The following is a 24,734-nucleotide window of genomic DNA, read 5'->3' as shown; positions in this document are numbered from 1 at the left end:
CGCCACCGGTCGTTGTCGCCACCGTCCATCTCAACGTTGTCCTGAACGTCACCATTGTGATGGGCTTGGCAATCGCCGCCGCGTTCGTCGCTCATCGTATCCACTTCTGCGTCCGCGTTCTCGTGCAACAATACAAGTCGGCCGTCGCGCCGACACGACCAGCACACAAGTGGTCGTTTTGATTGTAAAATTTGAAATTCAGACGTTGTCCGTGCTTTGGGGAGAGTAAGAGGCCGTCAACAAGGAGCGAACAAGTTGGTGACATGGCACTTGTCGTCGGTATTGGAAAAGGTTTTGAGGCCTCAATGGGGTCGTTTCAATGTTGCTCGTTGCCCGCGAAATGCAGACACCCTCGAGTGCGATGAGAGCGATATCCTTGGTGATAACGCAACGCATGCAAAATGAGTCCTGTCTAGGATGTTTACAAGTGCTATTTTGAAGGGGAACACAGTACTTTCTCTCACAGCATCTTTCAGAACTCCAACAAAAGATGAGTCAACAGACGCGTCGAGTGAGCCGAAGCGTAATAGTCATCTCGTGATCTAGTTTTTTCTACTTGAGTTATACGCTGAGTATTCCCAGATCATGTTCCCGGATCATGTTCCCACATGGTTATGGATCATTACCGCGCCCAACCGCCGGTTTCATTTCGTCCCTTTTAGCCATGGCAGTCGATATGGCAACGATCGAGTCGTCGCCGGCTGCCGACAACGACGACGACGAGGATATTGCCTGCACGACGCGGACGCTGCTACAGGCATTGCGCACCGTAGCGACCACGCGACACACTGCCACCGCGCACAACGGCAAGGCCGTGCTTCAAGCGCAGCTCGACGCCATTGAGCTGCCATCGACGCCACGACCCCACGCGACGTCCCCGATGCGTCCAAGCACAAGCCCGTCCACTGCGTTGTTGGTTGTCGACTCACCGAATTCGCATTTCGTTCCCATCACGCAGCCTGCGCAGACGCCGTACTTGAGGGAGCGCAAGGCGTCACTGTGCCACATTCAGCTGCGTCAACTGGGGTCGCCCTCCAAACCGTTTCGGCCCGACAAGTTGCTGACGACCGGAGAGCCGCGGCTGCCGTCGTCCCGGGTGCTCCTCTCGCGCGAGCTCACGTCCGTCCATAAACAACGACAGCTCCACGAGCTACAAGAAAAATCATCTCAGCACGACATGACGCAGGTGGGCCTTCTTCCAATTGTTTGAGAATGCCCTCTCTTGATATGTTGATACAATATATGTGCAGGAGGTAGTGCACGAGTCGCTGCACCACCTCTCGTCCCGGACCAACGACCAAGACATGTCGCTGCACATGCGTGGTCGACGGCAGTCGGTGCACCGCCTGCGCTTTAGCGTCGCCAAGGTCGAGGAGCTCCAGCTTGCGTCGCGAACGTCGCCGCCACGGCCACCGAGCTCGACCTCGGACGTGGATTCGGCCGACGAAGACATACTGGGCGCGTCGCTCTACAGCACGGTTCGCGTTGCGCAGCAAGCGCGCCAGCTCCACAAGTGGGTCATGTGCGATGAAGAAATACAGCACAAATCGTCGAGATACGTAGACTATCAATCGCAGTCAAGCGCCGGACCGTGTCCGCGACAGCCGAGCGAGGTCGTCGACTTCCTAATGATTGACAGTCGATATCGATCGATGTATCCATCTAGAGCTCGACAGCCAGAAAGCGCCGGCGGACGTTGTGCCCAAAAGTATTGTACAAACGTACGCTCAAGTGGCCGCGTCCTTGCACCCCGGCGCGCCCCCCACAGCTCTCAAGAAGATCTCGGGGCAAGCCGTGCTCTCGAAAGACGAATTCATCAAGGTCGTGTCATCATCTTCACCGCTTTGTTTTTTATGTGAGAAATACTAGATGCTGTGCTTGACGCTCGGCTTTGATAGCCAGGAGTGGGCCGCCAAGTGCTACCCCGCGGCGTGTCAGCACCACGGCAAGAGTCAAGAGCGGTCCGTGACGTTGAGTGATTTTGCACAGCTCTGCCACATGCTCGTGCATGGCACGGACCTTGAAAAAATGAAGTGGGTCTTTTCCATTTACGACCGAGATGGTGGCGGTATGTGCGTTTCGATGATGGACACAATGTCTATAATCGCATGACGACTAGGGTCGATCGAAGTCGAGGAAGTGTTTCAGACACTGCAGTCGGACAAAGAAGACCTCTGGGATCAAATTTTATTTAGCCAGCAGCTTCTTGGGGTCGTCGACCGCAACCACGACGGGCACATGGAATTCCAGGTGCGATTGTATGCACAAGAAGACAATTTGAAAATGGCTTTTTGTGGTTTGCACTAGGAATTTTGCAGTGCGTGCAGTCGGATCCCCATGTTCTTTCACTGTTTTGCCGGTGCCCTTCCCCTTCGCCTCGCCGTGCACCCGAAGAACGTCAAGCTCAAACTAGGGTCCGCCTCTAACGTCGATGTGGTCTACTGATTGTCGCTTCGCGTAGGCTGCGCACGTTGCGCAAGCTATGGAGCTCGGGCTTGCAAGCCAGCGGTACGTATTTCAGTCGAGCGCATGGATCGACTACGGACCGACTGACTTTCGTAGCGCCGCGCTCGGATGCGAAAGCCCCCAGCGCCATTGATGTCTACGGCTTTACCGCCATCATTTCTTATTTCTTCCGCCTCGCGCGGTCGCATCCGGTGGACCACGCGCTGGCGATGCGCCTCTTTCTCGCGTTCGATGCCAACAACGACCAATTTGTGGATTTTGACGAATTCATTCAGTACAATTGTCGATGCACAAACCTTGGTTCCCGACATTTCGTCATCGTATTTTTATAGGGGCCTCTCGACGCTCATGCAAGGCGCGCCAGATGCACGTGCGCGCATGGTGCACTGGGTGCGATGACAACCTGTACACATATTTTTCTTTCGTCACCTCATATATCTAGGTGCTGGATCTCGATGGCGGCGGCACGGTCACCAAGCAAGAGGTGCACAAAACGCTCGTGTCGCGGAAACGCGGGCTCCAGCTGCACGGTAACGACCGGGATAATCCTTTTTATTGTACAATGCATAGAGGTCAAGGGGCTCGAACTCGAGAACCACGTGAATGAAATCATGCGTACCCTCGATGAGAACGGCGATGGCGACATTACTGTCGAAGGTCCCGTTTCTTATTTTTTCATATTTGATGTTTCTTAAAACGGTGCAATAATCGAGCGTAGAGTTTCAACGCGCCGTCCGCAAGTCCCCGCGCATGCTCGAGGCGCTTCAGGACATTCTTTTTAGCGGCTGCCGTCTCGACGCCGAGTTTCAAGCTGCCGAGTGGAAGGCGTACACAGCATTTATGTTGAATAGGTTGATGATTGGAATGAACCGTAGGCACTGCGAAGCGTCGTTGATTCCGCCACTCGTGGCCGCCCACCCCGCGCGCGGGCTGCGGAAATTTCGAAAAGTGCTTCAAAAAGCCGTCCGCACAGTCGCGAGTGTCAATGCGGTACGTGGATTCTCGACGACAATCTGTACAAAAAATGCCAACAATGTCTAGTGGCGCCTCGTCCCGCGAGCGAAAAGCAATTCGATCCTGCGCACCAATAATAATAATGCACCGAGTGGCCCGAGTCTCGACGCTCTCCAAAATCCTCCCAAACGAAAAGCCGGATCGCCCCCCGGTAAACCTCGAGCAATAGGATATCTCTTTCAAAACTCGGATCCTCACTGCAATAAATCCCACATGTTTCAAGTGCCCAGGGTGAATGTGATTTCTCTATTTTTATTCATCACCCTTGCAAGTGCTGAAATCACTATAGACCTTGAGGTGTGTGGGCGCGAATCTATCATGCATTTTATGCGTCAGAAAGCATGGACGCGACGTGCATCATTTCGTGGCCAAATTTGGTGAATGCGCGGTCGTCGTCGCCGGCAAAGCGACCAAGTCGCAGAAGTCGCCACGTCTTGACATCCAGCACATCAAAGACGTCGCCGGCGCGGACACGAAGAAGCTTCATTGGGACGCCGCTCGATGGGATCGGTCGTGCGTCGACTCTCTACGTCGACTCTCCAAGATTTCTTCAGAGTCGGCTTTTCCGCAACGCAGGAGAACTCACCTGGCACCTTATTCGCACGCTTATAGTTCCTTCTCGCTAGCCTCTATAGTTCAGGGGTTTATATTAGTTGGTATGTATCGATGCCGTTGTGTAGGTGTAGGCCGAGCTAGCGAGGGAAGTGGAGTGAAGTGTACGGCTTCATCACTTTTTTTTAATATTGAAATATCCCATCACGAGATCTGCGTACGGCGGCATCCGGTGGCGACGCTTCTCGCCCACTGCCGCCACACCCAGTGGCCGAATACTGCTCGTGTCCAGGGCGTCCTCGAGCAATGAAATGCATGTAGCCGTCGTACAGTAGGCTATTCACACGCCACTTTACCCCGCCCACGTCCAAACTTTGGTGCGTGGCGCAACTATTGTGTGGCGTGCATTTAGCCTGGGAGAGGTCGCCCACTATCCGGATACGGTCATTTTCGTTTTGAGCAACAATCGCACGCGTCATGCGCTGGGCCGTGCTCTTCCTCTCGCTGCTCGCGCTGGCCTATGGCCTCAAGCAAGACTGGGTCTTTGCGGACGAGACGCGCCGCCAGTTCCTCATCGAGCGCTTCGCCTTTGACGCTGACGGCCAGCTCGAGGCCGAGCTCCACGTCGCGCCAGCCTCGCAGCTCGCACGCACCAGCATCCTCTTTGTCCATGTACGTACTGCCGCCGCCGCCGTCTCGCCCTGCACCGCCCATGCGATATACATATGTCTGTAGGAAGACGACCTCATGGAGGACGCAGCCGCCTACTTTCAGCGGCCTTACGACGCGGTCGTGTGCATCTTGGACGCGCAGCCGGCGACGACGCGCATGGACTTTGACGACGAGAAGACGTGGCACATTGCGCACCCGATCGAGCGCGAAGGGTTCTACTACGTGCTTTTCGCTCACTGCGGCGCGCCAGACGCGGAGGTGTCCTTCTCGGTACGCTCGTCATCCTCATCATCCTTTCGCCATAAGAGGATATTGACAATGGCGGCATCGCTGCAGATGCGCGCCGTGTTCAAGAACCCGGACGGCAACTACCTCTCGGCCGGCGACGCGTCCGTGCCGCTCATCTACCTCCTCATGAGCATCGTGTTTCTCACCGCGGGCTTGCACTGGGCGCGCGTCCTGCACGCCAACATGGCCCATGTACCGTCTTTTGCCGATCGGTCTCCTTCAAACGTTGCGCCTGCTAGATCCACCACATCCACTACATGATGGCCGTCCTCGTCAGCGTCAAGGTAGACACTATTGTCCATTTTCCAAAAGTACACAAATCATGCGGTGTAGACGCTGTCGCTGTTTGCCGAGTCGATGCGGTTCTACTACATGAAGGCCCACGGCGACACGATGACGTCCTGGAACGAGATCTACTACGTCTTTATGTTCCTCAAGGGCATCATGCTCTTCGTCGTGATCCTCCTCATTGGCACGGGCTGGTCGCTCCTCAAGCCGCACTTGAATCCGTCGGAGAAGCAGATCATCTTTGTCGTCCTCCTCCTCCAAGTACATTGCCATTCTAGTCGTCGAGGATTTAACTCCGGATGTTACATGTAGGTGCTCAACAACATCGCGGTCGTCGTGCTTCAGGAAAGTTCGATTGGGACGCAGGCGTGGGTCGGCTGGATATCCTTTTTTCCAATGCTTTTGTGCGTTTTATGCTGCTTTTTTACGGGCTCGAACCCTTGACCAACAATGAGGTACCGCGACGTGATGCACCTGGTGGACATTGTGTGCTGCTGCGCGATCCTCTTTCCGATCGTGTCGAGCATCCGCCATTTGCGCCAAACGGCCGAGACGGACGGCAAAGGTATGGATGGCATGGATTGATAGCTTGATACTTTTATGGATTTTTGTAGCCCACATCAACTTGCAAAAGCTGACGCAGTTTCGCAGCTTTTACATTGCGGTCGTCGCGTACGTGTACTTTACGCGCATCGCACTCTACTTGCTCGCCGCGTCCTTGCCCTTCAACGCCGTAAGCCAGCGTCGGACGGGACCATATCTCACGGAATCTGACGTAGACGTGGATCTCGGTGCTCGTGGGCGAACTTGCGGCGCTCGCGTTCTACGCTGTCACGGGGTACGCCGACGGTTCTGAAATCCTTTCAACGTATCAACTCTCAAACCGCGTAGATGGAAGTTTCAGCCGCAGTCGCAAAACCCGTATTTGGCGCTCCAGACCAACGCTCCGCTGGTAGGCCGCCACTGGATAAAAGATTCACCGGAGGAACCTGTCCTGTAGGACGAGTTTGGCCTTGATGACGACGACGACGACTTTGGCTTTGGCCCGGCCAAGGCCTAGTGCGCCTAGAACCACACCGCATCATTCTCGTCGACTCGAGTCTTCTACAACATTGCACAAATACCTGTGTCCCATACTATTTCTCGTGCTCGTCTCGGCCTCCATGCGTCTTGCTGCCTCGGATGCTACAAGATCAGGTGCATAGGGCTCTTGTCGGCGGTGCTCTCTCGACATGCCCTCGTTGTTCCAGTACACTTGTTGTCATCGCTCTTGGGTGCGCGGGCAGTTTGTTCAACGCGCCGGACTGGACCAGGGATTCGAGAAGAGCCGCGGGCCTGCTACGGTTGCGGGCGAGAGTGGACGAGGATATGGACGGACAGACAAGTTGTTAAAGGTTAGTCGAGTTCTAGCATGCGACTAGTTGGTTTAGTGGGCCTTGCGCTTCTTGTCGGCTTCCTCAAAGTAGGCCTTGGAGTCCTTGGGGTTAGCGACCATCGTGTCGGCACCGGGCGTCCAGCCGGCGGGGCAGACTTCGCCGTGCTCGTCCGTGTACTGGAAAGCCTGGACGAGGCGGAGGATCTCATCGACGTTGCGACCGACGGGGAGGTCGTTGATCGTGATCTGGCGGAGCGTGCCCTTGTCGTCAATGATAAAGAGGCCGCGGAACGGGACGCCCTCGTCCTCGCCGTCTTCGATGAGGACGCCATAGTCGCGCGCAATCTTCTTGGTGACGTCCGAGATGACCGGGATCGCCATGTGGCCGAGGCCGCCCTGGTTGCGGGGCTGGTTGATCCACGCCAAGTGCGAGAACTTGGAGTCGCACGAGGCCGCGAGCACGACCGTGTTGAGCGCCTCGAACTCCTTGACGCGGTCCGAGAACGCAATGATCTCGGTCGGGCACACGAAGGTAAAGTCGAGCGGGTAGAAGAAGAGCACGACGTACTTGCCCTTGAAGTCCGAGAGCGAGACGTCCTCGAACTCGCCGTTGACGACCGCGGGCGCGGTGAAGGCGGGGGCAGGCTTGCGGATGATGGCGACCATGTTGGGGTTGAAAAGCAAAAGGCAAAGTGAGCTGGCCTGTCTAGCGGCCGGGAGCGTTTCGACTTTTGGCCAATGAAACGTCGCGGCCATCGCGGCAATCCGCATCGTTTTTATTATTACAGTGTGTTTGTATGGAAACGTATTGAATCCCACGGACGGGGAAAAGACAGCCGCTGTATTTTAGCCAATGGCATCGCGTTGGAATCCGACGGTGGATACACCAACGGTGCTTGGAAGGCTCGTGAAGGCGACCTGAAGCTTCGCGATCGGCCGCTTGACTCGTTGCCGTGTGACGTGACCGACGACGTAGCACGATCGCGCCAGGCTCCCTCGACGTTGCAGCGCCTCTGCGCGAGGACGGCGTCAACTGTAGCGCCAAGTGCGCCGAGCCCACAAGGCTGGGCTGCCTACCGACCAAAAAGGCCAGAGACTAGCCTTTCGATCGTAGTATATGCGAGCTAGAAGAGGACCAAGCGCAAGCCCACCAAGGTGGCAAGATGCCCTGACCTCGGATCCGCGGATTCCTCCACGTGGCGCGACGATGTGATTGGCTCTTTCTGATGGTAGCCATCATGTGATTGGGCCACGAGTAGCCAGGCGGTCTTGGTCGTTCAAGATCGCGAACCTTCGACGCGTTCGCGAACGATCCGGCCGCGCTGTCTTTGCGCCTGCCATCGTTGGAAGAAGATAATCCAACTCGAAGTTCCACGACACTGCGTGCCACCAAGACTCATCCGGACTCGCGGCGGCATGATAGCCGGTAGTTCCAGCAGCAGGCATGCACGCGTCGAGATATGGTCGCGGTCAACGCGTGCTGTGGGCCTTGACCTTGCCTTCTTGCAACGTGCACCGCCTGCGCCAGGGAGGTAGTAGGCTGCATTGCGCGCACTTGAAACACGCAGAGTCTCGAGGCGCGCTCGTACATATGTCCATCTTCAATGTCGGACATGACGGATGCAAACGCAATGCGATTGTATTGACGCTAAAAGGAGTCTCGGAGACGCGACTTGTCGCCGCCGAGGAGCAAGTGGGGCATGATTTCCTTTGCTTGGCGAGCTGGAGCGTTCGGATCTCGCGACAGACCTCGCCGACCTAGTGGAAGCGTAGGTACATATATGCAGCCATCTTGATTGACGAACGAACCTCGACTTTGTGTTCCAGGTCAAAGTCGAACGCGCTAAAGATGAGGTTGATGTCGGCGGTCGAAAACTTGAGCTGCTGGAGCGCGATCGTAAATTGCTTGCGGTCCAGCCACAGGAGTGGCAGCGTCTCCGCGTCAAAGCCCGCATCGTACGACGATTTGTGCGATTGCAGCAGCGTGCGGCGGCCGCGATGGTCCGTCGCCGCCGACTGCACGAGCCTATTTGTGTCGTACACCCTTCCATCTCCTCAACAAATACGAGCCGAGTACTTCATATAGTCGTCAAGGTCGAGCGTCTCGTAGAGTTGCCGGAGGTGCCCCGGCACGTTGGCATACGCCTGGTTGCGCAAGCAGTTGAAGATGAATTCGATCGAGCGGTGCACGATCGTCTTGTTTCTAAACGACACCTCTGTCGTGTGGCTGAAAATGGACAGATATGTACCGTCCAAGGGCCGCGTTCTTGAGGCCCACGACGCTGCGCCGCTTCTCCCGTTCGAGTTGCAGCTTCTCCGAGTATTCTTCGACCTAGAACAGACAAGTTGAACACAAAAGACGGAGGATTTCGTACCGTGTTGCGCTCGGCCGTGTCCATGCAGTAGACAGTCGCCGACCGCAGAAACGAGAGCCGCGCGGTTTTGGGTCTACAGGACGTGATTGCGTCATACTAGTATCTCTCGAGTACCGGATTTTGGCGCCGGCGACCGTCACCATGGGCGATGTCTTTTGCACCGCGTGGAGCGCCGACTTTGGTCGGTGCTTTCGCTTCTCCAGCGTCGACGAGACGTTCGAGTGCAGCGTCTCGAGCCCGAGGCGGCACGCCCGGCCCGGTCTACATACACAAGGACAATATCGTCCATCGTTCCGCACACGATGGACATTCCTGTCCTCTACACAAAAACGCACTTTGCAATGGGCAAAGTGTACATCTGGCCCGGGTTCTTGTGTGCGTTCTGCGCGGCTTCCAGGTTCAGGTAGACGCGCTCTATCCAAAACAAACGAGGGATTAGAGTGGTGCGATGCTGTTTAGTCCACGGACCTGCGTCTTGGGCGTGCTGCAGAAAACTCTGGGTCGTCTGCACCGGCAGCGTATATGGCTGCACACCCGCGAACGCTTCCGGCTGTCGAAGCGGAATCGCATTGATGGGCAGCGACGGCTCCAGCCTTGGCCCTTGGTTGGACACCAGATCGTCCTGAAAGAGATGGGTCTTGGGCGGCGACGCGGGCGGGACCCACGATGGCTTCTTCTCCGCGCCCTCTTCATGCGGCTCCTCTGTCCAGAAGGATATATCTATGGTCGTCGCTGTAGCAAGACGACATACCAAGCCACGCCCGGGGGAGGTCGGTGTTGTGATGGCCGACGTTCGGGCGGCCTTCGATGCGCTTCGTCCACTCTCTGGGATCGGCGAGCTCGGCAGCCACCTCCATCGCCTGCGATGCTTCCGTCGTATCGGGCCCTTTTCGCAATATCGTACCTTGGGCGGCGGATACGCCAGGAGCAGCGACTTGAACTCGTCCGTGAGGCCATGCACCGCGAGCACTTGGCGGGCGCCATCGCTCGGTGCCAGGAGCCCATCCGTGCCAGCACCCGCAAGCTTGAAACTACAACGCCTTTTGCGTCCCACCGCCGCCACATTGCTTTGTAAACGTACGATGACGCCGAGTTGTTGTGGCCGAGGCGCCACCCAGCAGGGTGCATCGCTCGAGTACCATCGTCGGCGCCATGCTTGTGGTTGTTGTTCATCAACTTGCGCGGCGATGGCACGGTGGAATAGAGGTCGTGCACAACACCCACCGCCGACATCAAGGGTCGTCCCTATCGCATGTTGATCGCTTGACAATCCTCGCGGGTTGCGATACCCCGATGGGTTGCGGACTCGGCGGGGGTGCCTGTGACGACTGGCGGCGGCGGCGCGTCGCTGTTTTGGGGCACTGCGCCGCCGACCCGACGTTGTAGAGAGCCGCTTTGCGGCGGATCTCGGCCACATTGACAGGCGGCTTGTGCTTGCGCCGATGGGTCGTCGGCTACGCTCGTCGCATGACAAGGACATTCGTTGGCGTAATCGACGTACCCGCGCCGACACGGGGTCGACCATCGGCGAGGCGAGTCGTCGACCATTCATAGCTCTATCGGATGATAACCCTCCGTCGGACGACGCCAGCCAAAAACCCCGTATTTAGACTCGGCCAAAAACCGTATTTAGATGTAGTTTTAGTCGGTTCGAGTGCTCGGTATTCAAATGTTGGCGTTGGAACCAACGGAGCAACATACCAATGCGGGTGTACGCTACGTCGGAATGCATCAAAGTTAACGCTTGGTCGTTGGGCGTGCACTGCGCAGACCGGACAGATCCATCCTGTTCTTGGACCCAAACACCGAGTCCGAGCGATGCACCAGTAGCGTCTTCTTCCGTTCTGTCCTCTCTATCCAGGATAGAGATGGATCGATGCTGGCATCGTCGACAGCACACGTATTGGATTACTCGAACTTGCAACATTGCAGGGCTGCTTCAATTTATTGATTCCGCACGCACCAAGAGACAGAGAGTGTCGTCGCGCAATCTGATCTGGCGTCGAGACCGTTCACCTGCCGCGAGCGCACCCTTTGGGTGGCGGCTCGCAGCAACTGCTACAGTCTATCACTCACAACTGCAACGAGGGCACGACAAAAAAGAGATTTGATCCGGTCGTCGAGACTCGGCGCAAAAAAGATGCGTGGCCGTCAACTGCGGCAACCGCACGACCGGCCATGGGTGCGCGACAGCTGTGACCATACGACAGATGTTGTTGCCCTCTGCACCGCCAGATTGCATCAAACTTGGTGGCACCATCATCATAATACTATGCATGGTAGGCCCCATCACGACACCTCACGGGCGCGCTGTCTTGGATGCCAGCAGCACCTCGTTGAGGTCGATCCAGGAATGTAGCGACGAGTAGCAAGGACAGGCGTGGCGCTCCGAGCCGCACGGACCACGGCGGATGACGACGAGAGCTCGAAGAGACAGCGAAGACGTGACAGCAACGCTCTGGAAAGGCGGCTGGATCGACACAGCTGATCCTTGATCTTGGGTGCCTCGTCCAGTTGTGACTAACTGCGCCTTCGTCGTCGGTGTAGACGCATCTAATGGCATCCCACGAAACAGCCGCCCGGCTAGCTCGATGGCCCAGCGCCGCCGTTCGCCCAGTACCGCTCTCAACAGGAGCGAGCCCAGGACATCGGGTCCACGGCTGCACCACATCGGATGCTGGGTGGCGACTCGAATTGAAGCGCACGGGTTGCAGCTTAGACACGAAACAGATGGCTCAACGTCACTGCGGTCCGTCGCCCCCTCGCCACGAACGAGGAGGCCACATCCCCTCTTTTTGAAAGGGCAATGTCGTGCGTCAAGGGCAATAATATCGTCTGCTCTATTGATTGGATTCGACAAGCGAGCTCTCGGCGAGGAGACGAGGATGCACCGGTCGCCAAAGCCACGCCGACGCGTCCCACGGTGTGAACCATACGGTGGGCAGCGTGTGAGTTTGCACTTGAGTCTTCGCCATTCTTCAATTTGCCCTTTCCAACGCACTTCCTCCTTACGATACTATGGGCCGACGACACAAGTCGATGCAAGGGTACCAGCAGTACATCGAGTATCAGCGGGAGTATTACCGCAAGCACCGGGCGACGCGCCTCGCCAAGCAGCGCGAGTACGACCGGAAGCGGCGCCACGGCTCGACGCACAAGTTGACCAAGTCAAAGGACGGGATCCCGCTCTCGCCAACGAGCTCGGAAGCGTCGTCGACGACGGCAACCGAATCGGCGCGCCCCGTCAACAAGCTCTCGCTGCTGTACATCCTAGTGTAGCCGTCGCCCTCGTCGTCGTCGTCTCTCGTGTCCCATCGTCATCGTTCGTACTACTTACTCCATGTCCTCCAGATTCGTTATCAGCCCATAGTATAATACCCCGTGTGTAAAGAGCATATTCCTCTAAAAAGTTAATCGCACAGTCGCGTCGTACCATTTCTTTCAGCTTTTATTTCTCTCAATCCCAATATGGTTGAAAGCCTGAGCAGCATCCTACTAGTAGTGGGTAGCTGCGCAGGTGTCGACTTGTCGCCCACGGGCACAGCTGCCTCGCTAAACGTGCAGCTGGAGACGCAGCGACGACCAGATTGCGCCCATCCAGGATGCGCTGGCGTACCCATGAGCGCACAGCTTTGTCCTCGATCACGGCCGCCTGTAGTACCGTCGTGGGTTTGCGAAAGGAGGTGATGCCAAGAGACGCCTGTCGGTGTGTGAGTGACCATTAGCCCGCACGAGGTCTACGTGGGTCACCTTCCCGCGAATAAAAAATGGTTTGAGAGGAGCCACGCAGCTTCAACCCACGGTGTATAACGAGGGGACCTGGTCCGAACGGGTGGTACATCCCACAAGAAGGGCATGTCCTTGCCACTGATTCACAAAGCCAAGTCGCGTTGACGGTATGGTGCATGGGCACGTGCATGGCGACGGAATCTTATCTGATGACTCTACTGTGGTCGACGCCCTATTTCAACCACTTGACCAGAGTATGCGAATTATATATACCCAATAAGAAGCTACACTTGTTGCATCGATAACCAGATCCAGCAATACATTGTGCTACCAGATACAGTAGCGCCTCGCTTTAGGCTTTTGCGGGTCCAACACGCGTCGGCGTTGTTGTTGTTGTTGAAGTGGGTCGTCTATAAAACTGCGTTACTAGTAGATAAAATTGACCGACTCTCTTCGTTGTGTGCACTCGGTTGCGGAAATTGATCTAGGCAGGCGGAGGCAGGAGCGCGATCCGCGGGACGAGGTGACGTCGCGGCCACTCGTGTTGGGCGAGGAGCCGAAGGAGCCGACAAAGAGCAGGCTGCTCGGGCTCTTGTACGAGGCTGTGGTGCAAGTGCAGTTGAGCGACCTGCGCCACCTTGACGGCAATCGTCCATGGACTTGGCAGCGGTAGGTCGGCGCGAAAGACGCGATCGTTCCGGGCTCGCCAGACGTTGAACCAGACGCAGGCGCGGAGCACGGGCCAGAGGTAGCAGAACACGGACACGTCGGCGTTGTAGTCCGTCGTCGTTCAAAGTTGATAAATCGATTTGATTTTTCAGTAAAGTTAATTCGCGGTGCGTGATTGGTGGCTTTAATAGCCAATCCGGTATCCGATATATTATTAAATGCACCGTTTCCTTACAAACAGTACGCTATTTCTAATCCCTGCCAACGAAAACCAATACAGAAATACGATTGGACAAAAAGTGACGAATCCCACGCGGCCTAGGATCGCATCGATGGACCATACAAATCGCAAGTCTCGATACAACATGAACAAAAATTCGGATTTCGCCAGACCGGCGCCGATGGCCGAGCCCCATGCAGCAAGCACGAGCGTGCTCACGGACGCGAGCCTCCTCCGCAGCATCTGCGCGTACCAGCATGGCTTCTTCGCCGAGCTGCTTCCGCGGCTTGAGGAATCGCGGGCCATGACGACGACCAACGTCGGCGGGTTCCTGCAGTACGAGCTGCCACCGCGCTACGCCCTGCTCCTCGGCGACGACAGTCTTGCCGTCTACGGCAGCTTTACACTCTACCTCCATCCGTTTGAGCGCGATGCGCGGTTCCCGCTGCACCTGGCGATCTTGGAGGGCCAGCTCCACGTCGTGGCGCGGTTCCTCGATTGCCGAGGCCGCGCGTGGCTGTCGGCCGACGCCTTCTACCTTGCCGTGCAGCGAGGCCACGAGGTCATTGTGCGCTACCTCTGCGAGAGGCGTCTGTGTCCGTCCACGGACGGCCCATGGCGCGATGCGATCACGCTCGCAACCCGGCACAAGCGCGCGCGCGTGCTCTCGCTCTTGGAGGCGGCACAGGAGAACGACGCCAAGCGGCGCCACGTCACCAAGTAGCACGCACTCGCATCCCAAACGACATTGTACCCTGGAGCGTACTTTACTATTAAAGGTTGCCTATATAAGTGACAAGGTGCCGGCTACTAGGACGCGACAGGCGCCATGGCTTCCTCCTTGACACACGAGAGATCAGAGTTGGTTGCTGTCGCGGCTTCCTTTGGCTGCAAATACTGCTTGGTGGTCTCGTGCACACAGAGCGTCGACTGTTCGTGCATGGGGCAAAACGGGTAGTGGCGCTTTGCCTCGGACGCGCACGTTGGGACGAGGCACTTGATCCAGCCCGTGTGGTGGTACCGGATCCGCGAGATCGCGCTCCATCGGGCGTCCGGGCGGCGGCTCTTGGCTGTCGCTTGTGGCTGGGCGGTCGCAATCGGCGACGCGGAGGCGTCCGAGGACGTGGTCGCAGGCGAGTCGAGGCTCGGCCTCGCGCTGCGCAGCGCCTGCACGTCGCGCGCGTGGTAGAGGCACATGCCGTTGTGCTTGCCGTACCGGCGGCAATGGTCGCGCTGGCACCACGCAGGCATCTGTGTAGCGGTCTCGGAAATGGAAAATGAACATTTTGAAGCGCCGCCCGTTTTCCTCGCGTTGGTCGTTTCGACGCAAATAGACGTTTAGCGTTGAAGTCGTTCTACCTATATTGCGATGGAATACTAATCGTTGATTACGAGTCTTCTTAATCTTCGTTCAAACAAAAGCTCGAGAAGCACCGCCTTCGGATGCTCTGCATGGAAGCAAAGATGATGCGCGTCCAGCTCTCTCTCGCTCTCTCTCACGCTCTCTCGAAAGACTTGGCCCACTACCTGCAGTAGTTTCAAGAAGCGGACTCAAGAGGCTGCTGCTATGTGAAACAGTAGTTTCAAGAAGCGTTCTCAAGAGGCTGCTGCAATGCGAAACGAGCCCTTGCCGGTCAAAACGGCTCGATGATGCCCCGTCATCCCAGATGCCTAGCGTGAGTACCACCGAGGACGAGCTTCTTAACGCCTTGCGGCACGGAAGGGGTGCGAAGCGGCGAACCTGCACAGGTTAGCTGTCGCGACTCTGAAGAAGGTGCACGACGCTTGGCCGAGATTTAAATGACGTGGCGCGATACGAGCGGTGTGTCAGCCGTTTCCATCTACCCTGGTGAGCGTCGACATTGGATGCGTCCATGGGTAAGGTCGTGGCCAGCATGCTTGCATGCGGCGGCCTCGGAAAGGCCCGCACCGCGCGGGCGTACGAGGTGGAGCGCTATATCTGCTTGTGATTGTGTGGTGGATACAGCCCTGCACGTGCGTGGCAGACGGGAGAGCGATGGCGACCGAACGCGACGCCAAAAAGATGAAGTACAAGCTTGTTAATGGAAGCAACCATCGACGGCGTCGGCGATCCTTCTCGATGTAAATGTCGCTTACGCCTTGTGGGTTTCCTTGCGGGCCACGGGCACCTTGAGCACAACCTTTGTGACATGGCCGGTCATCAGCTGCAAGACGCTGTCCTTGTTGCGCATGTATTCATTGCTACGCCCATGCATCGTCAGTCCGTCGCCCCAACAATGGAACGACGCCTTCGTACCGCATCTTCTGAATGTCCTGCTCCGTTTCCTGGTCCATAATGCTCGAGTCGTCGCCCAAAAGCTACAAGGAGCGCGTGAGCGGCGCCATGGCCGCATATAGCACATACGTCGGTCGAGTTCATCTGGAAGGCCTGGTCCTGCTGGAGGCGGTAGGCCGCGATCTCGGCCTCGGCCTCGACCTTAGCCTGCTTGAGACGCTCGCCACGCTCTAGACACGGCCGCCATGATGAGCCCATGCTCGCGCCGCATGGAGGCAGACGACGTACCTTGGCGGGCCTCGCTGATGATCTTGGAGGCCTTCGTCTCGGCCGCCATGAGCTCCTTGATGCTTTGATTCGCCGCCATGCTGGTCGTCGGGACTGACTTTGGGAAAATGGCCTCACAAATCGCCATCCGGAAAAGGACCGGCTTTTTAGCCAATCGCTGGCGACGCCTGCGGAATAAAAAAGAGCCACCCGAAGCATTCTGCCTTGTTTATTTTAAAGCTTGTACTTTGTAAGCAATACTTGAAGCTACGGTTTCCGTTCAATAAAAATGCAAAAAAGTTGTGCGTCGTGAAAAATCTGCGCCGTGCGTGTTGAAGTGGCAAGCGATCGAAATCGACTAACTAAACGACTAAACCAGCGATGGACTCTCTCGCGAGCAAGAAGAGGAAGAAGGCGACTAGTGTGTCGTACCAGCAACACCGTGAGCGTCCGGCGATACTGCGAGCGAACGAATAACCCTTTAAGAATTTGCAGCAACAGCTACTGTAGTACAAGGAACGAAACGTAGTCGATAACAGAAACTAACTAGAAAAGGACCATCGTCGTCGCCTTCGAGAGTAGTACGAGCAGATAGTTTCGTCTCCAGCGCCCTGCGTGGTAGCGCCAATTGAGGCCGATGAGCTCGACCCAGGGCCGACCACGGCAAAATTTACTGGCGAAATCGAATTGATCAAATCATGTTCTCCATCTACTGTACTACTAGTACACGACTAACTCGCACTGCGAGAAGCGCGGCGTCACGTCGCTATCGCTCGAACGTCTTGAACGACACCACGTCGACCGGTCGTCACATGCGCACGAGGGGTCGCGGGGACGATATGTGCAACGCGCGAGGGGTCGCGGGGACAATAACAAGTGATCGACCACCTTACTCTTTATGCCCAGTCGGCGGATGCCTGCATCACTGCGTTCGGGCCCCTGTATAGGTGCTGTCCCTTTCTTCACTTTCCCATTGGCGTTGGCATCGGAACCATCAAGTCGGTTCTTGAGAGACCTCCTACAACAACAACCAAAGCGAGGTGACAGTGGAGGTTGCCGGTCCACCAGCACATGGACGCAAATGACCACCTCAATGTCAATCCCACACGGTGTCGTCACCTGCACTGTTATCGCGCCGCCTTCTGGCCGCCGTCATCAGTACGTCGTGCGGACGCGCGCCATGTTAGTACACGGGTCAACCTCTTACATGTCGACGATGAACCCTCGTGTGCTTGTCGAGAAGGCGCTGGTGCGCTAATTGCAGAGCGATCTTTCGTAGCCGCCATCGCTTGTCCCACCAATGTAGCGTACTATACGTCTCGCTCGGACTGCATTGCTCTGCAAACGCTTCGTGCTCAGTATATGGCAAGGAGCGATAGCGAGGTGTCCGCACAAGATGGATGGTTTGGTGCTGCTCGTCGTTGCAACTTGTTACGGCGGCGGTCGGCTTGGTCCGTCTTGTATAGCCGCGTGGCTGAGGTAACCTGCCGCATCAATCACGGCGGCGAGGAGAGATAGCAAGCCGCAGAGCGTACAGTGCGGCGTCTTGTCGTCCTGCTCGAGGAGCTTTTGCTCGTGGCGCATAAGACCGCATCCTACTACCTGCATCGGACGATTGACATGCGAAGGCAAACCGGGCTGTCCACCGGCTGGTAGGTAGAAGAAGAAGAAGAAGAACACGCTTGGCTACTTGAATGCAGTCGGGGCGCCGACCACCACTCGCTCCACCCAAAGAGTCTAGCTGCTGCAGTTGCTACAGTAGTTCAAAGACGGCGCTCGGTCATCCACCGACGCCGTGGCCACGGCTGTCCTTTCTGCCAAGCGCCATCGCAGGTGTGGAAACCGACCCAATCAAATGCGTCGCGAGGGCGAAATATAGCCAATCATCGTCGTGCATGGATGTAGCGTCGGTCCTCGCCGTGACTCGTACGAGGTATGAGGTCGAAGAGGGCGTGGATCGAGCGACTGACCTTGGTGCAAAGGCAGCAGGCAGCGCGCCGAGGGTCGTGGCAGCTTGTTTGCAGCGCCGCTCCGATTGAATCTTTGGCCAGGCAGCCAATCCGAATGGTGGACGCTGCGCATTTTGGCCAATCAAAGCGCGATCCTCGAAGACCGTAGTTTTTATTGCCGTTTCCCATTTGGCTCGACACCAAGCAGGCGACGACGACGACGACAAGACGCATGGCCTACAACCCCACGTACCGTGCATGAGGCGTCGTCCTCTTCCTCCCCGCGCATGGACCCACGTGCTCCTCTGCGTAGTGGATCGCGCTTCGGGGCCTACGCCCAAGGTACGCCGCCGATGAGTGGCACCGAGCGACCGCTGCCGTAGACCCGCGCTACCCGCCACTCCAGCCGACCGCCATGGCCGACCGGTACGCCACTCGCAGCCGTGAGCTATTGCGCATCAGGCGTCGCCTAGGTCCGTGACAACATCGCCGCCGACAGCCGCCGCCGGTACACCTCGTCCACTCCATGCACGTGACCATCAATCGATAATATATCGACACAGGCGGCGGCGGCAATACGTCGCAATGGGCGTCGCCACCTCCAGGTAGATGCAATGCCTACCTACTATGTGCGTTGAACCTCGAGTGTCCAGTCGCCCGCCCGAGCCCCAAGACGTCGCCGCTCGTCAATAGCGAGCTCACCTCGACGGCCGCGCCGTTCGTGCCCAAGCAGCACGCAGCGCCCGAGCCCATGGTGCAGGTTCCCGCGACCACGCTTCCACGTCCGTCCATGCGAGCCATATTCGGTGTAGGTCACGCGGGGTGGCTGCATCTTTTACGTGCCCGAGTCCGAAGCCAAAGCGACGCCGACGAACGCTGTCTTGCGGCACGGGCCCGGCGCGCAGCTCCACGTCGACATTCAGCCGCCGTACGCTGCGTCTGCGTCTGTCATCCCCTCTTCGTACGATCTACCTTGTTGTCGCACTCTGCAGCGACTCCACGCATTAGACCGATTGTGACAACGCGCCGGTCGCTGGCGTCCATGGCACTGGCGCCGACCGTCCGGCGTCAGCTGGATGCTGAGCACGAAGATATGCTGCGGCAGGTGCATCCGTCCGACGAGCGCTACAAGGAGATTCCGTCGCAGTTCCATTGCATGTGGCCGCTCGACGTTCAAGACGATGCGTTGCATCGCAACGTGGCCGGCAGCTTTGGGTATCCCTCGCACTGCTACAAGGTAATCCCATTTTCCATCCGAAATCGTCTTTTTTACGACATTTTATAACCTTGAAACTTTGAAATTAGGTGATTAGCGAGACGGACGGGCGCACGTATGCTCTGCGCCGCGTCGAGAACGTGCGCACGACGCCAGGGATCACGCAGCAAGCAGTCGACAAGTGGAAGAAGGTGGTTCACGCCAACGTCGTGCCCTCCACCGCGCGTTCGTGTCCCATGGCGGTACCTCCTCTCGACGGAAATGACGACGTGTCATCGTCGCGAGTAGCGCTCTTCTTTCTCTCCGAGTACTTCCCGACGGCCACGTCATTGCACGCCAAGTTCTTTACCAGCCAAGCATCGATCGCGTCCGAGGCGTTCCTCTGGAGTCTGCTGACACAAATGGCCGGCGCGCTCCGGGCCATCCATCGCCACGACATGGCCTGTCAAGCCATCGGACTCCGACGGCTCCTCGTCACGGGTATCGCTGCGATCTCCAAATGTCTTTTCATGGCGAGCGCTGCGTAGGGCACAACCGTGTGCGCATCAGTGGCACGGGTGTCCTCGACGTCCTCGAGTACGACACGTCGAAATCCAAGCGTGTGGAGGCGCTTCAGGTACACGCTCTTTTTCTGATCGACAGAGCTCGATGGGACGGCGTAGCAAGAGGACTTGATTAACCTCGGCAAGGTCGTGCTCAGCCTTGGTGTCCGTCAAGAGATTTCCGCCACCACCAATGGTACGTCGATGCGGCCTCTGCCTGGTCTGATGTTGGCGCGGCTAGTGACGGACCTCCTTTCGCAGTTTGCGAGCACCTTCTCGGACGACCTCACCGCCGTCGTCCGTGGTCTCACTCTCCAAGAGACGGCCTCGGTATGTGTCCTCTCTGCTGGATCGCCACGTATAGAGCGACGATGCTAGGCGACCGAGTTGGCGTTGACGCTCTTTGACCGCACCCAAGCCGAGCTCGACGCGCAGTACAGGTACACCACCTTGTGTGTTTGTCATCGCCTTAGAGGCGGGTGTAGTCTGGCCGATGAGCTCGAAGCGCAGTTGTCGTCCGAGTACCAGAACGGCCGCATGTTGCTGTTGATGCTCAAGCTGGGTCTCATCAACGAACGCCCTGATGTAGTCATCTGGATCATTTTGCGGCTGCTAACGACAATGTTTTAGCTCAACATGGACAGCAGCTGGGCCGAGACGGGCGACCGCTACCTCCTCAAGCTCTTCCGCGACTTCGTGTTCCACCAGGTTCTCACTGCATGCATGGCACCACTGCTGACCGTGGCGTTTAGGTCGATGAGGAGAACCGACCGGTGCTGGACTTTGGCCACATTGTCGACGCCCTCAACAAGCTCGACGGTGCGTCAGCCGAGAAGGTCCTCCTCTCGTCCCGGGACGGCCAGTCGGTCTTGGTCGCGTCGTATGCCGAAGTCCACAAGTGTGTCAAGCAGGCGTTTAGCGAGCTCGTGGCCGCGGCCCAGCGCCAGCGCCCGTCGACGACGCCACTCGCCAAGCCCGCAGCGTTTGGCGGCCGCGCCACCAACGGCCGTGGGCGCGGGCGAGGCCGGGGCTAACGACAGTATCATCGTAGTAGTCTCTCCTTCCTCGCTGACGACCAAATAAAAAATGCAATATCTCCTCTTCGTCGTGGCGGCGGAAGGGGCCAGGGGCGGAGGGATAGATAAGAAGGGTGCGGAAGCACGAACGAGATCGACACGTATTGGATTTCGCGGTCATTAGTGGTACACGCAAGACAACCCATCTAGATGACGCTGGCTTCGTTCTTGAGCTTGTCGACGAGCGTGTCGACGTCCGGGACGATGATGCCGGCCTTGCGCGTCGCCGGGTTCTCGACCTTGACGGTCGTGATGCGGGGCGTGACGTCGACGCCAAGGTCCGCGATCGACTTGGTCGCGATCGGCTTCTTCTTGGCCTTCATGATGTTGGGGAGCGTCGCGTAGCGGGGCTGGTTGAGGCGCAAGTCGGCCGTGAGCACGGCGGGGAGCGGGCACTCGAGCGTCTCGACGCCGGCGTCCGTCTCGCGCGTGACCGTGGCCTTCTTGTCGGCGATCGTGAGCTTGCTCGCAAAGGTGGCCTGCGGGTAGTTGAGGAGGCCGGCGAGGAAGCCGCCCGTTTGGCACGCATCCGAGTCAATGCTTTGCTTCCCAAGCACGACGACTTCGGGCTTTTCTTCCTCGACGATCTTGGCGAGGAGCTTGGCGACCGCGAGCGGCTGGAGGTCCTGGTCCAGGCGCATGTCGGTCTCAATGTGGATGCCACGGTCGCAGCCCATGGCCAAGGCCGTGCGGAGCGTCTCCTGCGCCTGCTTGGGGCCGATCGAGACCGCGATGACCTCGGTCGCGAGCTTCTGCTCCTTGAGGCGGATGCTCTCTTCGACGGCGATTTCGCAGAACGGGTTCATGCTCATCTTGACGTTGTTGAGGTCGACGCCGGTGGGCGTCACGCGGACCTTGACGGCGTAGTCGACGACGCGCTTGACAGCAACCAGGACCTAGGCCATCGGCGTCAGGCGAAGCTCGGCGAAGTCAGCAGCTTCCTACCTTCATGGCAAATGCGGATTTTGGCTGTTTCGTATACGGGCCACAAGTGGGTGCTCGGTTAAGTACGCACGTGGCACGTTCGATGGGTTAAAGACTTCCGGGGGTGCGCACTTATAAAGGGCGCACTTGATGGGAGACGTGCGGTGACTGTTGACGCAGCATAGAGCAGACACTGCATGGGCGATGCACGGCGAAAACACTGGATTAATTTATACGCCATGTACACTGCATGGCAAGCACGGGCTTCGAGACGACGCCTCGCAGTGCTGCCTTGGAACGCTCCGGAAGCACACGCTTGAAAGGGCTAAAATGCCCAGAAGGAACCTCTGTGAAGGAGGACGCCACGAAGCTCGTTGATGCAAAGATAGAGGGAGGACCTTGAAGGGATTCCTAACGATATCGATTTGATTTTGAAGCAGCGACTGTCCGGTAGAAGGCCCTGGACGCGGTCGCCCATAGAGCGGTGCCAGGGACTACTGTCGGTAGGTCGTGGATGCTGGCCGAAGGAGTGGTGTCGTCACCACTCGCGGGTCGATCTCATTGGTGGCTCTACTTCAAGCTGCCGTTTGATTGGATCGCTCGAAAAGTGCGCCTTTCATTGGCCGGAGGCTTGACAACCATCCGGTTATATCCGGACGACACGTGCCGCGCCCATTGTCCGGATAGAACCGGATAGACGATATGTTGGCGGCACTGCCATCGGCGTAGGCGACGAGTGGGCACTAACAGTAGCCCCTACCTTGTGTTGTCATAGCCCTGGTTTTAAACCAAGTCTTATCTTTTTCTATAGTCTTATAGAAGCGCGTACTCTTCGACTCTGTACCTCGCACGTGGGTGCGGCGGTTGGATGTGCCACGGCGCCTCGCGGCTATTGCCGAAATTACATGTCGCGCACCACGATGGCGCGCCTGCTGCGGCATTCTTCCTTGGCGCCTTCGGCACATATTTGAAAGATGCCGAAATTACCAAAGATACGCCATCGCGGACGCTCGTGCTTGCGTCGTCGGTCCATTGCCTGCTTCACGCGCGCCAGCCTCCACCAAATGCTCCAGGGACCTCGAACGACTTGTATACGAGCGTGGCGGCCCACCAACAAGCATCTCTACGCTACTAGTATAGGAACACCCACTGGTTCGAAACCATCTCATTGTGGTCACGTGCGAAGCGGCCTCTTTATTGATCGTCCATGACTGGAAGGAGCTGTGGGTGGGTCCCCATCGAACGAGAGAGCAGTGGTCGGTGGGCCGTCTGTTGTCGTTGGCCGGTACAGCACACGGGCAGCGCACACGAGCCTTGAGTATACTACCGGTTTATCGAACGTTGTCGCGCCAACCAACCGCCTCAAAAGGGTGGTCGCTAAGGTGGTCGGCGCGCCGTCTGTTGCCGCTGGGCTTTGACGACCGAGGGCTCGATCCCTGGACGTCTTCCGTTTTGGGCCATCCAAAGCCGTTGGACCAAGGTCGTGTGCAAGCCTTGGCGCGCAAAGACGATATACGTGCGCCGGGGCGGCGGCGCGAGGCGGCCGGGGGCCGACGAGGACCCCTACCCCAGATGTACGGATGCTGGACGGCGTCGAAAAGCCAATCGCAGCGCAGCGCCATCGATCCCATATACCTGATTCGAGTGATGATGTGACCCGCGGTGGAAGGCTTGCGACGACCGCGGGCGCGACATTGTGTACAGCGTGACCAATCAGCGGTAAGACCACGTTGTCATGGACGATATTCGCGCAAATGCGTGGACCGTCACGTCATGCCTCGTCGCCGGCCAGTATCTCGGCCGCATACCGACACTAGACCAACGGGTGACAGGTCCTAAAGTCGACCAGGACATCAAACTACGCAACACAATCAACCATGGCCCATGCAGCCGTACTCGACACACCATACCTGTCTACTCGAGCGTGCTAGGACCGTCCCGTGATCACGCATCATGGGCGGACGCCGCCTCTATACTAGGACAAGGGCACAACACCAGGACGAGACGACCACGCGAGCTTGACACCCAGGAACGAGCAGCACTGTTACTGCGACTACGCTTCGAACCCAGTGCGCCTCGCCTTTTGGTCGCTGCGCATGGGACGTCCAGCGACGCCGGCGGCCTCCTGAGACGCCAGATTCGCAACAGTCGCGTTGCAGACGTGGCTTCAAAGAGGCCAAATGTGCACGGGAAGGGTCGCGACCAAGTGTCTTCGCACTCTGGCGGGTCCTATACTCGAAACAAGAGCAGTGCCTACTGACTGCACAGGCCATCTCGATGGTGGACATTGTTTTTCACACTAAATTCCACGACAAGGCTCGAGCACGTGCCGACGCTATACAATTCCCAAGAGCATCTTGTTTCGTCGTCTGCAATATCGTCTTGTGTCTTGTATTCAAGTAAGACTAATTCCCGGCTTCGACGGTCGTCGGTTCAGCGTCCATTCACGACGTGACCAATCATTGGCAAAGGGCGTCCTAGCGCCGCTGCAATATTCGCGACGCAAAAGGGCTACCAGGTCACAAGGTAGTATGGCAGCACGGTGCTTTTCTGAAGCACCCGTTTCCAAGGCGCATTGGGGCACCTGCTCGATCGGTGGCACGACAGCACAGAAACACGGGTTGCGTGCCCCGGCGAACATATCAGGACCCGTGTTAGGGTTGATGATTGTATTTTTATTTTTATTTCGAGATTGCAGTTTAGAAATGCAGCCGCAGCGCCCACGTCGCGTGTCGTTCGAGTGGATACCGTACGACGCAAGCGACGAGCAAGGCCCGGCGTCCAAGGCGCAAGGAAGCGCGCAGGCGATCGCGGGTATGGCCCGCGACAGCGCGACGGGCGAGCCCACGCCGTGG

The 24,734-nt window shown here is 57.6% G+C and overlaps 9 protein-coding genes across 9 annotated transcripts; 4 read left to right on the top strand and 5 right to left on the bottom strand.

Moving 5' to 3' along the window:
• Positions 1-664: 664 nt before the first annotated feature.
• Positions 665-3,507, top strand: SPRG_11576 (hypothetical protein; the record flags this gene model as incomplete). The annotated part of the gene is made up of 14 exons (XM_012351098.1): positions 665-1,186; positions 1,251-1,513; positions 1,564-1,613; positions 1,667-1,821; positions 1,870-2,068; positions 2,120-2,250; positions 2,308-2,414; positions 2,462-2,508; positions 2,563-2,740; positions 2,799-2,856; positions 2,909-2,996; positions 3,037-3,123; positions 3,185-3,293; positions 3,342-3,507. The coding sequence occupies 14 exons, from the start codon at positions 665-667 to the stop codon at positions 3,505-3,507; spliced, it is 2,160 nt and encodes a 719-aa protein (XP_012206488.1).
• Positions 3,508-4,509: 1,002 nt separating this feature from the next.
• SPRG_11575 (hypothetical protein) lies at positions 4,510-6,438 on the top strand (the record flags this gene model as incomplete). Its single annotated transcript, XM_012351097.1, has 11 exons — positions 4,510-4,704; positions 4,768-4,974; positions 5,041-5,184; positions 5,232-5,276; positions 5,326-5,541; positions 5,593-5,661; positions 5,740-5,845; positions 5,895-6,013; positions 6,060-6,118; positions 6,172-6,232; positions 6,281-6,438. The coding sequence occupies 11 exons, from the start codon at positions 4,510-4,512 to the stop codon at positions 6,338-6,340; spliced, it is 1,281 nt and encodes a 426-aa protein (XP_012206487.1). The 3' UTR covers positions 6,341-6,438.
• Positions 6,439-6,706: 268 nt separating this feature from the next.
• On the bottom strand, positions 6,707-7,382 carry SPRG_11574 (peroxiredoxin; the record flags this gene model as incomplete). The annotated part of the gene is made up of 1 exon (XM_012351096.1): positions 6,707-7,382. The coding sequence occupies exon 1, from the start codon at positions 7,319-7,321 to the stop codon at positions 6,707-6,709; it is 615 nt and encodes a 204-aa protein (XP_012206486.1). The 5' UTR covers positions 7,322-7,382.
• A 921-nt stretch (positions 7,383-8,303) lies between these two features.
• On the bottom strand, positions 8,304-10,623 carry SPRG_11573 (hypothetical protein; the record flags this gene model as incomplete). The annotated part of the gene is made up of 14 exons (XM_012351095.1): positions 10,532-10,623; positions 10,320-10,484; positions 10,112-10,275; positions 9,935-10,061; positions 9,782-9,890; positions 9,499-9,732; positions 9,366-9,444; positions 9,145-9,291; positions 9,031-9,103; positions 8,905-8,987; positions 8,733-8,858; positions 8,465-8,681; positions 8,405-8,413; positions 8,304-8,363 (listed from the first exon to the last, which is right to left on the bottom strand). Exons 1-14 carry the CDS (start codon positions 10,580-10,582, stop codon positions 8,304-8,306), a joined length of 1,644 nt encoding a protein of 547 aa, XP_012206485.1. The 5' UTR covers positions 10,583-10,623.
• A 1,425-nt stretch (positions 10,624-12,048) lies between these two features.
• SPRG_11572 (hypothetical protein) lies at positions 12,049-14,456 on the top strand (the record flags this gene model as incomplete). Its single annotated transcript, XM_012351094.1, has 2 exons — positions 12,049-12,293; positions 13,820-14,456. 2 exons carry the CDS (start codon positions 12,049-12,051, stop codon positions 14,370-14,372), a joined length of 798 nt encoding a protein of 265 aa, XP_012206484.1. The 3' UTR covers positions 14,373-14,456.
• Positions 14,457-14,458: 2 nt separating this feature from the next.
• On the bottom strand, positions 14,459-14,899 carry SPRG_11571 (hypothetical protein; the record flags this gene model as incomplete). The annotated part of the gene is made up of 1 exon (XM_012351093.1): positions 14,459-14,899. The coding sequence occupies one exon, from the start codon at positions 14,897-14,899 to the stop codon at positions 14,459-14,461; it is 441 nt and encodes a 146-aa protein (XP_012206483.1).
• A 792-nt stretch (positions 14,900-15,691) lies between these two features.
• Positions 15,692-16,297, bottom strand: SPRG_11570 (V-type ATPase). The gene is made up of 4 exons (XM_012351092.1): positions 16,194-16,297; positions 16,035-16,135; positions 15,927-15,988; positions 15,692-15,871 (listed from the first exon to the last, which is right to left on the bottom strand). The coding sequence occupies exons 1-4, from the start codon at positions 16,270-16,272 to the stop codon at positions 15,763-15,765; spliced, it is 351 nt and encodes a 116-aa protein (XP_012206482.1). The 5' UTR covers positions 16,273-16,297; the 3' UTR covers positions 15,692-15,762.
• A 2,019-nt stretch (positions 16,298-18,316) lies between these two features.
• On the top strand, positions 18,317-20,913 carry SPRG_11569 (hypothetical protein; the record flags this gene model as incomplete). Its single annotated transcript, XM_012351091.1, has 15 exons — positions 18,317-18,370; positions 18,435-18,463; positions 18,505-18,547; positions 18,595-18,629; positions 18,685-18,726; positions 18,775-18,881; positions 18,934-19,082; positions 19,130-19,358; positions 19,427-19,817; positions 19,865-19,953; positions 20,000-20,209; positions 20,258-20,319; positions 20,365-20,464; positions 20,510-20,587; positions 20,632-20,913. Exons 1-15 carry the CDS (start codon positions 18,354-18,356, stop codon positions 20,911-20,913), a joined length of 1,863 nt encoding a protein of 620 aa, XP_012206481.1. The 5' UTR covers positions 18,317-18,353.
• A 117-nt stretch (positions 20,914-21,030) lies between these two features.
• SPRG_11568 (electron transfer flavoprotein subunit beta) lies at positions 21,031-21,918 on the bottom strand. The gene is made up of 2 exons (XM_012351090.1): positions 21,901-21,918; positions 21,031-21,851 (listed from the first exon to the last, which is right to left on the bottom strand). Exons 1-2 carry the CDS (start codon positions 21,904-21,906, stop codon positions 21,102-21,104), a joined length of 756 nt encoding a protein of 251 aa, XP_012206480.1. The 5' UTR covers positions 21,907-21,918; the 3' UTR covers positions 21,031-21,101.
• Positions 21,919-24,734: the final 2,816 nt, after the last annotated feature.

Source organism: Saprolegnia parasitica, assembly GCF_000151545.1.
Source record: "Saprolegnia parasitica CBS 223.65 unplaced genomic scaffold supercont2.74, whole genome shotgun sequence".
Taxonomy (NCBI): Eukaryota; Oomycota; class Saprolegniomycetes; order Saprolegniales; family Saprolegniaceae; genus Saprolegnia; species Saprolegnia parasitica.
The sequence above is the reverse complement of the archived record's forward strand: the minus strand, read 5'-3'. Positions and strand labels throughout refer to the sequence as shown.